General features: G+C 43.2%; 1 protein-coding gene across 1 annotated transcript in view; it reads right to left on the bottom strand.

Moving 5' to 3' along the window:
* The window catches only part of spon1b (spondin 1b), an 81,908-nt gene that overhangs the window by 61,171 nt on the left and 8,113 nt on the right, over positions 1–12,624 (bottom strand). Inside the window, exon 4 of the mRNA XM_076042665.1 lies at positions 5,705–5,838. Coding sequence (XP_075898780.1) covers positions 5,705–5,838 — 134 coding nt within the window. The remainder of the gene's footprint in view (positions 1–5,704; positions 5,839–12,624) is intronic.

Raw genomic sequence — 12,624 nt, 5'->3', positions numbered from 1 at the left:
AAGTTTGGCTTGCCAGGAAAACTGCCGAGCGTGTTTCAACAGCTGACTTCACTCAGGTGTTCAGCTCGCGCTCCACTTCCACCGCATGGGAACCTCCGGAGTGCAAGAGCAGCGGTCGGAGGAATGCCGAAGGTTTCAGAGAGGTTTTGGTTTAATTGTTTTCATACTATTTAAAAACCACTTAGTTAACCTTTATCATGAAACTGCACCGTAAAAAGCCTTTTTTTTCTAACGAAATTATTATACGAAATAGCACTAACGCTAACACTTTGTAATATTTACACACTTTTAGCAGTTTAAATGGTTTAGTATCTTGATTTGTAAAAAACGTGTTGTTGGTTGGTTGATTGATTGGTTGGTTAACTGGTTGATTGGTTAACTGGTTGATTGGTTGATTGATTGGTTGATTGATTGTTTCACACTTACTAATGCTAAGGGTGTGCTCAGTATGAAGTGGTAATGTACTGTGTCTTTATTCAGGTATAATAACAAACCTGTTACACATATAAAAAATGCCAACACGTGAAAAACCGAGAGTGGTTGAGATAATTTAATTTTGACCACGAGTTGGCTGATTGTGTCACGCACCAACACAAATCATCAAGTCGACAACCTTGCTCGCTCCAAGACGAGGCGAAAAATGTCCTTGAGGCGACAAACAAACAATCCGAGCTCAATCACACAGAATCGCACTGACTGAAACAGCGGGCTGTGACAGCACGCCAATCGGAATATCAATTTTTCACAACTCGCACATTCAGAAAGATTCAAAGAAAAAAAAAAAAAAATTGAAATAGATCACACGCTTTGCATTTGGTGTCATTTTTAGCCACTATTGTAAAAGGAAACTGGGTTTTAAGGTTGGCCAGACTGAAATATTTAAATATTTACCTGAAGTCTAACATCTCGGTCCATCCGGTAATAAAAAGCAAGTTGCTCTATTAAAAAGGCTACAGCTGTCTCGAACAGCGGCAGCGTGCCTCCTCCTGAAAAAATATAATTGCACTGATTTTGAGATAGCAGGTGCTGATGTTGGCATCAATTAAAAGCAACATGCCTGGGGGGCCTGCTGTCGTATTCAGAGGAGGAGTTAGATTATTATCTTCTTTTAACGTGCGGGGGGAAAAGTATTGGAGCGCTCCCAATGGAAAGCAGTCGCATTTAATTATCTCCTGGAATAAGCGTGGAGGCTTGTGCGGATGATAAGGAGCGGGCAGGGCAGGCTGTTGGGAGAATAAAAGAACAAGCAGGTGGGACAGAAGTGAAGTATTTCATCCTCGCGAAAACAGTGGCCTGAATGAAAGAGGAGCCGTTCACAGTTTTGGGTTGTTTTTTTTTGTTTTTTTGTTGTTGTTTTTTTTTTGGGGGGGGGGGCTGACAGTATCTTTTTCAGGGACGATTCCACTTATTAGCAGTCAAGGACGCCGATAACCGATGTTTGGAGCTGATATTCATTTTCTGTAAAAGGGAAAAATATTGGCGTGAAATTTTAATCTCAAGTCTATCCATTTGTGATAAGGGTTTGAAAAGAAGAGAGAGTTAAAAGTAGGGCCACATGTTGATACGTGCTAAACTCGTCACGCTTAATTTACTACAGTATTTGGTGGGCCTGTAGTGGATTTTAATACGTGTTGTATTTTAACAACATGTGATAGAAGGGAACGTGTCATTCAAAAATATACATGCCGCTATGCAGACGATTATCTGGTCTATCGCTTGTTTTGTTAGTTTCAAAGTGCACAGTCCTACGTCGGAGGATTTCCTCGCTACTCCTGACACAATATTATTGTTGAGGTCTTCCCAGTAGCACCCTGTAAAATTTATTTTGGGGGGGTTGGAGTAGGGTAAAGCGACGGTGGAGGTGGAACCCTGGAATGCAAAAAAAAAACTCTATCGCCACGCTGACAGACGAGGGCGATCTGCGGAGAATTTGCGTGGGAGATGGGAGGAGGGCGGGTGTTGCTTATTGGGCGAGCAAACAATGGGACGCTCAGTGCCATCTGTCATACAGCGCCGGCAAATAAATTAAAACGTAGCAGCTGTGAGCACACCGAGGAGGTGAGGGCAAGTTTCCAGCGTCGCGCTCAGAGGAGGAAGATGCGTGTCACAGAGGTTATTCCCTCCGGGAAGCAGAATGACGAGATGGAAGCGGGGAGATGGCGGTGGAGGGGGGTGGGGGGGCGGAGAAAGAAGCACATAGACAGAGAGAGAGAAAGAAAGAAAGTCCCGGGGGCATGTTTATTCCAAGTTATCGGCTGTTTGTCATTTGTATTCTGGATTTGTCAAAAAAAAACGAAAAGTCGCCTGCAGCTACGCGCCGGCATCCCTCGATTTGTTTTGCGCCGGCTCAGGTGAATGACTAAGTCTCCTTTATATTTAATCATTTGCTCGCTCCGTGCACTGCCGCTGTTGGTTTTACGGAAATATTAGATTTGTGGGAGCGCGGCTCCTCGTTTGTTAAATCCCTTCCGTTTCCTCTCCTACCATCCTGTTTCCTTTGGCTTTCGCAGGTTCAGTGTTGAGAGCGAGCCTGGCCCGTCGCGATGAGAACTCTTGTAATCCGGCCGGCCCGATCGCGGCACCATCTAATCAAATGCAAAGCATTTTTCGTCCGCAGACCAGCCGGTGAGGACTCGACCTGAGCTGCAGCGGAACCACGCAGCAGGTGCCAGTTTTGCTCCGGCTGCAGTTTGCCTCCGAGGGCTTGAAGGTGGCGCAGTGGTTGGCATCTGTCACCTCACAGCGACTTTCTTTGTCGAGTTCTCGCAGTGTCTGCTCCGCCCCGGCTTCCTCTCCAGCAGTCCAAAGACGTTCTCCAGAGACGTTCATGTGAGGCGAACACGGAACTCCACATTGTCTGAAGGACTGTGTGTGCGTGCGAGTGGTTGTTTGTCTTTGTTTGTCTTTGTATGTGGCCCTGCGATGAACTGGCGACTTGTCCAGTCTGTCACCCTACCTTTTGCCCTATGGCAGCTGGGATAGGCTCCTTTGTTGTACCGCTTTTGTTTTCATTTACAATTGACACTAAAACACGTTTTCTACATACCCCATGATATATTTTACTCCTATGAGGTGACTCACCAAAACACTCCATCCATCTGCTCCTGCTCCGGCCCCTCTTTCAAATTTTAGATATCATTGTGGCCCACCAGTCAAAAGGTTTTCCCGCCCCTGCCTTAGACCCTCAATAACTTAAAAATCCCAACCCTCTCTCGACAACAAGAACAAGAAAGTTTACACTGCAAGAGGTTTTTTTCGGGGGGATTTGTGGGGTCGTGGGTCGACCTTTCTTTCACCCTGACAACGGTGTGCTGGAGGCCCTGAAACTAAACATCTAATATACAGATTCCAGAGTGAGAACTCTTGATAACGCAGTCTTTCTGTTCCAGCTGAGCAAACTGGTGCAGCAGGCATGGTGATTAAAAGGTGGACCGCAAGCAGCAACGGTGGGTTCACTAAGCTGCGATCGTGCTCAAGACTGAGGAGTTTATCAAGGCTGTAGACGTGTGGTCTCACAGCTCTGGACACACACATGCTTGAGCTTTATTGGCTGTTCCCATCAGTGCTAGAATGCAAGAGGACCTCCTTTCAATTTTTCGTGGCATCTGCCTTCAGTAGCTCCTGCCCAAACATATCATCAACATATCCAAGCATTGACTTTTTTCATTCATTTCCCAGAAAAATGAAGCCATGCCAGATAACTTGAAATGTAACCAAAATGTGCTCTAAAATGTGTATCTTTCACCAGGTTTGTGAAAGTAACAGCACAAGTCCAAATACACCAAACTCTGGCCGTCTCGCATATTCTTCTCTTCAATCATAAGCAAAGAATGTTTCGATCCAAAGCAGTGCAGAGTGTTTGGTCTTGGCTTATGACCTAGAGGTCTGTCATTCTTTAGCTTGTGTAGCAGAAACATGGACCAAAAGAGCTGTTTCAGTGACACTATCCTTTAGATTGCATTTATAAAACCTATAGATCTAAATGATACAAAGGGGCAAATGCAGCAGAGGTAAATGCAGACAGAGGTTGGTTTGATTGATATGATGATAACCAGGTTAGCTTGACTTTCACTCAAAAAGTTTAGTGTCAGGTGTCTTTTTATCACCATGGCAACTTGTGACAAATGAACAAAGTGGGGTCAGAATGAGTTACTGTCTGAGGAAATTCAGTTGTAGATACTCAAGTGGTTTCCAAGTGCTCATGGCGCCAGCTAATGGAAGTGGAGAAGTGGAAGCAGTGCACATTTTCTTCCAACATGGATGCATTGTGTTGTTTTTTTCTTTATTCCAATTACATTAAACACTTTTACCGACAGCATCTTAATCCTATGATGACTGAGGACATAAAGGTTTTTTATAAATACTCCTGACTTAATTGTTGGGCCAAGCTTGACTAACGTATACTCCACTCTTAGTTCCCTAGTACGTATCATCTCTGGTCTTTGGCAAGTGATAGTGGACATTGGAGGTTTTGTCTCCACAGGCACGAACCCACACATGCACACACCTCCGGAAATAACACAGCAGTGGTGTGAGTCACATCTGCTTTGGACTATAACTGCCCCTCATTATCCTCTGCCTGTATTTTGTTGCGCTAGTCCCCGTTCTCAGGCCACAGCGACTGGAGAAACAGCTGGTATTTCCTCACTTTGTGTTGTCTATGTGACCAATAACCATTATCTGTAAAAACACAATGACCCTGCCATAACCATTATGCTACACTGGTTTAAGTCCTGGTTTCTGCCCAACTGTAAGTCACTCTAAAACATTCCTATTGAGTTACTCCAGTCTCATTTCCTCTAAGCAGAAATGTGTGTTATCTTGCGTTATTGTTAATAGGTAAGAACGTCATCCAAATGAAAGAAAACAAATTAAAGTGCTTGGGACCATTTATACTTTTTAGTCCACTACAGTTCAGAAAAATTGAACTGACCCGTTACATGTAGAAAAAGCAGTTAGTAGCAATAGTGGTGGTAGTTGAAATTCAGAACATTATTTAAGATTCAAAGGACTAATTGATATGGAAGTGTAGCGTATAATTCACTTTACCATTATTTACTATTATTACTATTTATTATTTACTAACGACAAAGTGTACAACTTGCAAAGGAACTCTCACAAAAAAGTGTGTGCAAACTTTCAGAAATCAGAATCACAAAGGACACTGGTGCCTTTCAGATTAGCAGCAAGAGCCAGAGCCAGAGGTGTCATTACAGTCCATGAGGCTGCCTTGTTTCTGTTCTTTTCCAATCATGTGGCAGGCAGAGAAGCATCAGCTTCAGCATGGAACTAAAATTGTGCATTTAGCGAAGAGGCAGCAGGTTAGGTTTTTAGTTTTCTAGAGACCCATATGGGATGAAAACAATGTGAAAATGGGATACTATGGAACTTCATTAGAAAAACATAAACATTTAATTGATTTCTATACATTGAAATGTTGAGAAGAATTAGCCCACTGTTAAATATTTAAGCAGCTTTTAATGACTACCATGTCTGTCATTTCTGCTTTTTTTAATGTAATGAAATAATATTAAATCACTGGAACAAAACCACTTAGAAACCCTCACTTACAAACATTTCTGAAATGGATCTGAACACTTTCATCTACCCCTGCATTAATTCATTCTCAGTCTCTATTTGGGCCTCGCAAGGTTGATGTAATTCCCGAGTGAAAATCACAAGGCCGAGCGAACACCAGACTTACTTGAGTATAACACAGCCGCTGCCACTAGGCGGTGCTGTCCAGAAGACCTGGATCCTGGTGCGTCTGCGAGGCGTGCTCTCCGTCACCGCAGGGGGGCAGTTGGTCATGAACTGAGTGTCGTCCTCATCAATGATCTGTGACGAGGCAGATTCTAGTATTAGTGTACAACACTTATGATGCTTCTGAAAATGCCCCCGTTCTAACTCAATGAAAGCCATGAGAGTGCTGAATGATTACTCATTCTAACACAGGCCCTATTTTGCAGGAAGGGCTGCACAGCTTTTAGATGCACAGAGGGAAGAAATCATTTAATTGGAATTTTTCATAACAGATGAAATTCTAACTTTCCTTTATCATAAAGCTCTCATCCTTACCAATGAACAGTTTATTTCATTTATAAAGCCACATAAATAAGCAATGTGTGCACATCAAGTTATCAATGTTGGAATGCCAGAATAATTTCCTAATCCCTATTTTATAAATGTTTTTGCACACTGGACTAAAACAAAAAAAAAAAAATGGTTTGTTGATTGATATCACACATAAATAATGTACCGATGGACAACAAACAAATAGTTATCTATAGTAAATGATAAATAAATTAATATAATATATATAGTAAACTAAAAATAATACATTTGAAGGCACTTTTTAAGTTAATCAGGGTCATATAAGTCAAATAAAACTTGTTCATTCCAAGTGAACAAGAGTGCTTTGCCTCAGAAGAGGCATCGCCCTCCATACTTCCGACCAGGTGAGGGAAAACTAAAAATCCTAAACAATGAAAAACAAAAGACCTCAGAGAGAACGTGCATACGTCTGATTTGCCATTAAGTAGCTTCAAGACTCAAGAGTCTGGCACAGCTGCAGCAAAAGTTTTGGAAGAGGATAAATGGCAACAGTCTCAGTCTCCAACTGGGCCGGAGGATAATAATAGTCTTTAGGCTATTGAGGACGTGTCTAACCCCATCCCATCAGTGCCTGGGACTTGTCAGACGTTTGAAAGACAAAGCACACTCAGACAGACTTGTAACTGCTGCTCTCCAGCTGCCTCCCACCAACAACAACAATGCCTAAAAACCCAGTCTTGGAGTCCCCGACAGACGAATGCTTCACCCGTCCTCGTGCCTCTCACTCTACGCCAAGTTTAAACACGCTTCAGTTTCATCATGAATTATTCCAACAAAAAACGCTGTCCAAAAAAAGGTAGCAGAAGAGACAGAGAGAAGGCAGACAGCGAGGGAAAGGTTGCAAGAAGCAGAAACAGAAGAGTGGGGACTTTTAGTGAGGACTGGCATGAAATAGCCTGCGGGAGAATGACATGAATAAACAAGCGCTTATTCTCTGTAATGACATTCTTCACTCTGGTGCTCGGCAGCGTGCGTGCCAAATCAAGACCAATTGCTACATCAATATTCAAATGAGTATGAATAGGACAGTTGTCCATCATGTAGTCAGAGGCTAAACTGGTGTGCTGAACAAAACTCAACTTGATTCTATAAATGTAATTGGGGGGAAAAAAAAAAAACGTACAGGCAGTCACATAAAGACCAGTGACCACAGTTCAACATGGTGTTCAGCATAGATTCAGTGAGTTTCTATAAAAGTAAAGACAAGAGGCACATTAAGTGTCAGTACAAGAGCCTAGTACCGAGTCTAACGCATTTAGAAGTTTAGGGCCACAGGGAAATGTATCAAAAACTACGAAAGACAACAAGGGCCAGAAGAAGAAAAACACTTTTTGTTTCCAATTTGAGTTTTAAGTTGAAATTTCATGAATAAAGTAAGTAAAGTAAAAAGGAAACTGGTACTCCATTCGGCTTTGTTCTTGACATTTCGACGTTATTCTCGGAATTTCAACTTTAATTACGAAATTGTGACTTTAATCTCCAAATTTCGAGTTTATTCTCAAAATTTCAATTTTATTCACGAAAAATTCTTGAAATGTCAACTTTAATCACGAAAGTTTTTATTTCAAAAGTACATTTGGATTCAAGACAGTCGATTCCTTCCCAAGTCCATCGGTAACTCAAGACATGGTGCTGATTCCTACTGTCGCTCTTCAACAGCACACTTTCAGCTCCACCGCTGAGCGCCTGACAGCAGTACAGCAGATGCTCCCCCGGTGTCCTGAATGGTTTTGCTAGCTGACAGCCAGAGCACAGTGTGTGGGCCCAAAACCTAGTGTTTCAGGTGCACTGCTCATCAGCAACGGATCCCTGCACCAGCTGACTGTCCACTCTCTCTCCTCTCCACATTGACTGCTTCGACCTAACTGCTCCGGGCCATCTGTGCAGATTTCCTGATGACTCGGCGATTGCAGAAGTATTAGCATGAATAATGAGACAAAGAGGTTTTGTGTGTTGACTCTTTCACAAGACTAACTATTTCTGTTTTCCCCCGGAGGAGCCAGTGGAGTAAAACAGTCTGCTAGACGAAGCTGAAGATGATATCATGCTGGCAGGTGCCAGCTTAGGCAGCAAAAAAAGTTGTGTAGTCTAGTGCGAGAGCTGCAAATTCTGTCTAAGGTACAGACAGAACTTTGGTACTGCGGTTAAACAAGTTTTGTCTGATTTGGAGCTTGTGGTATTTAGAGACAGTCGCTTCCATCACATCAACTGTGTGCCTTACTTTGCCCAATGTCATCTGTTTTCACAAATTTCCCTTTGAATTTCATTGAACTTGGGGAAAAATCTGGCTGCGTTTTCTTCAAGTCACGAATAGAACTCTGATTCTGCAACTCCTTTAAATTTCCACCGTTGAACAATAAATAAAACAACTGCGATTTACAAACTGCTAAATCACATCCAGAGGCGTCTTAAAAGGCTTTGCTCGGTCAAAATAGAAAACCAAGTGACCAACCAACCTCCAGCAGACCCTGAATCTGCTTGGACCAGTTGGGGTGAAAAGGAAGCACAAAACATTGCAGAGACAGAGTGGTAGGCAGGCCAGGGGGAGTCGCAGTATGAATACATCCAAAGGTTTACAAAGTTAATAGTGGCAGCAGTCACTTTGCTCAACAGTGTTGGGCAGGAGGAGGCAGAGATTCATATGTTTGAAAAAGTTTTAGTCAGATCCTCCAAGAGAGTCAACACTCATTCTGCTTTTATGTCCAAAACCCAAGCAAGACCAACACAGTTTTCGCCCGAAATACAGACTTTGTGTAACACAGGACCACATGGTTATCTTGATGTAGGTTTTACAGTATGTTGGAATGACATGGCTGGAAATGTTGGCGTACATTTTACCATCCTTCTCCTTTTTTATCACGTCTGTGCTGTCCTCTATTTTCTTTCTCTTTCATTCTTTTTTTCTCTCTTCTATGCCTTCATCTTGCAAGAAAGGTCAAAGTTCCCTTCCCAGTCTCAAGCCGAGCAGTTTATCAAAAAATATTGAAACTGGATGGACATCCAAGTTGGTTCGAGAAACAAATGTTGAGAAAACAAGCAATAATTCTGATTTTGTATTTGTTGAATTTTGACAGAGGTATGAATAAATGGTTGATATGCAGATTGACGTACACTAGCCCTGTTAATCAAACAAACTGATTTGTTTGCTTGGAAGGTTTGGTTCTTTTGTGGAGATGTGAATGTGCCATCAAACTCCAAAGAAGCAAAGCTCTGCTAGCCCCCAAAAATGTCGGCTGCTTTAAAGAAACCAAATGCAGCAAGCCGACTACAAGGTTTAAAAAATGTGCCCGGTTGCCTAGTAATGAAACAATAACAAAGTAAAGTTTCTTTTTTGCCATTTGTCTTGTCGTATTATTCAGTAATTCTTAATGCAGCGCCACCACAGGCAGGGAGAGAAACGTGTTATTCCAAGGGTTCGCCACATTTGAACAAGTGCAGTTTGAAAGCAAAACAAGCTGTAGGTTATAACTACAAAGTCCACCGAACATTTCGCTGTGAAAATGACCTCACTCTATATTTTTATCAAGAGCTGACTGAAGCCAACGTCATTTCAAAATATTTAGTCTAAACAGGTCTGACCAATAGCTGAAAATTACCTGTGAGCTGTTTGTTTATTTATTTATTTTTTTAAAAAAAAGCCATTTAAAATAAATTGAATTAAATCATAAATCGTTTACTTTCCATTTGCATTAGGCTGTGGGATTGGCTGTGAGCAGAACGATCTTAAATCTGTGCTCGTTGATATTCAAGTCAGCATTAAAATGTCTTGGCAGGCATTTTGATTTGTATTAATTCTAGTGGAATCCAACATTATGAGTTTGGGAGGTTGAAGTCAGGCAAAGGTCAAAGGCCTTGTTCTTGCAAGATTAAATGGAAGAAGCACACACACACATAGAATGAGAGGCGACCAAAAAAACAACAACAACAACAACAATAAAAAAAAAAAACTGTCTGCTTTAGGTGTCCGGTTCTATTGCGGAGCTGAGGAGAGCGAAGAGATGGAAAGACGGACGGACGGACGGAAAGATAAAGAGAGTGAGATGGAGAGTTTGGGAAGACTGTGTGTGTGTGTGTGTCCGTAGTTTGTCTACCTCAGTCGCTCTCACTCAATCTCCCGCTCACTGTTGAGACGGTAAACACAGATGCTTCAGAGTGCCTGCACAAGCAAATGCAGAGCCCTGTTCAAACACTTGCACATTTGTACGCACACACGCACACACACACACACAAAGACCACAAACGCGGGAGCCCGACAAGACAAACCAAGGCCTGAGCAGACACCCAGGATTCCTGAGGAACACTGACAATAAGGCTGGTGTGTGTGTGTGTGTATGTGTGTGTGTGTGTGTGTGTGTGTGTCACACATTTGTAATTAAATGCAGACCAATAAAAAAGGACTTAATACAGTTGAAACGTTTTGGGACCCCAAAAACTTTTGGGTTCCAGGAAAAAATAAAAAATAAAAAACAAAAGAAATCAAAAGAGAAGATGAGCAAGCGGGCAGGCAGACACACTGAAGTGTCATGTCAACCTGAAGATGAGCTGATTTCCTAACCACCTTCTCCTCCACTATAAAGACCTTGAAGGCGCTGCCATTCTGCCTGGAGCAGCCTATCAATCAAACGGCTCGGAGACAGAGCGCAAACTTGGTGCCGTTTTGTGTCTGAGCCGGCCGACCAAGGCGGCGGCGTCGCATCCGAGGTGACACTCGGAAAAACAATAAGACTGGGAGTGCTGCACCCGTATGAAGAGCATCATGGGAGAAGAGGGAGTGTATTGTCGGTCTAAAAATTGACCCCAGCCTGCAGTGGCTCTCCATCCTGAAATGATTTCCACCCCCCACCCTCCGCCTCCACGTCTCCCTGTAACATCCCTTTTGTGTTATCGCTCTGTTCTGTGAGTGCCGAAGCCGTGACGTCATCCAGGCTTTGGGGCGGGAAAAAAAAGCCTCTGACAACAACAACAGCAACAACAACAACAAGAAGCAGCAGCTAAAGTCTGTCACCTTGAGTGAGAGGAGCGCGCTCGGAGGAGAAAGGATTAAATGACACGTAGTGTGGAGCCGTACGGAGGCAGTGAGGGGAGAGGATTTGGATGGCACGGACCAGCCGCCGCAGACACCGAGCCTGCAGCTTTGTACCTGGAGACTCCAGCCTGGCTTTTTGGATGGCTCGCCACTCTGTTTGCTTTAAACGTATGCCAGCTGAAAACAAAGTTAGGCTGTTTAAAAGGGGGGGACGGGGGGGGGGGGGGGGGGGGGGGTGTGTGCACTGTTTTGAGGTGGAATCATTTTGGATGTTTTTAGCTCCGAGCTCAAGTGCAGCAGTTTCATATGCGTATTTATTTAAAAAAAAAAAAAAAAAAAAAAAAAGCAAGAGGAAAAAAAAACAAACCTCTGATATTCCTGAAGACGTGTATGTATGCTTCTGGTTATAGCCTACAGCAAATAAAAAAAAAACTTTAGTTCAAGCATCCTGATAAAAGTCATACTTTGTTGGACCTTCACCATGTTTGGAAGGAGACAAAATCAAAAAGGGCCACTGGACGAAACATCCAGCTGGCGGTGATGTCACTAATCTGGGAGTGACATATCAGCTGACATTGTGCAAGCACTGATCATCCAAAACCGTGCTTCAAACATTGAGTGTATAAAAAAAATGATAATTGTCAAAGCACTGCATTCTACTGTTTGGCCAGCAGGAGGCGCAAAAGCTGGTTGCAAAAAAGGCAAAAACAATTGGATGTCAATAAGGGAGCCCTAAATTCAGACCTTTACAACATTGCATGACATTTTGCTTTACTTGGATGACATCACGTGTTGCTCACAATGACCACTTTGGTCTAATTTTGAGTAAAAATCTCATAAAGTTGTGGCCGCAGCTACTGATTAGTAACCAACTGTCGTCGGCCGACCGGTGGGCGGGTGGGCGGGTGCACGCTGCCCTCAACCAACATCGATAAAAATAACAGTGCTTATCTTGGTAACTGCCATCAGGGAGCCTTCAAGGGTTTCGAGCAAGGCCCTTTAAAAATTCTCAGACATTCACGATTCCCCCATCAAACTCTGTTTCCCCCTCACAGCACAGGTGTAGGCATTAATATCGCCGACCTGTGTGTGTGTGTGTGTGTGTGTGTGTGTGTGTGTGTGTGTGTGTGTGTGTGTGTGTGTGTGTGTGTGTGTGTGAATGCATGCAGCCGGCTTTGCAGCTTGTTCAAAGCCGGCTGCTCAGACCACAAAAGTCGAGGACAAAATGTTGAGCCGTCACCTTTGAACATTAATTGCTTCCAAACAATGGAAAGGCAGTGATAACGGCTCCCTAACAGGGGGGAAAAAATGTACCCTTTAAAAAAAAAAGTCCAGCGGTGCATGTTAATGCGTCGGCTTGAACTAAACACTCGTTGCTTTGAGAATTGCTTCGGAGGTCAGAAGCATGTTGTAATGCCGGGAGCCTTTCGCATCTTTAATGGTCGGAGCGGCTCACTGGCTGGGCCGCCGCTGCGACTCCTGCG

Source organism: Nelusetta ayraudi, unplaced genomic scaffold (genome assembly GCF_046127955.1).
Source record: "Nelusetta ayraudi isolate G7.1 ecotype Tasmania unplaced genomic scaffold, CSIRO-AGI_Nayr_v1 ptg000071l, whole genome shotgun sequence".
NCBI classification, from domain to species: Eukaryota; Metazoa; Chordata; class Actinopteri; order Tetraodontiformes; family Monacanthidae; genus Nelusetta; species Nelusetta ayraudi.
This window is presented reverse-complemented; position numbering and strand designations above follow the sequence as displayed.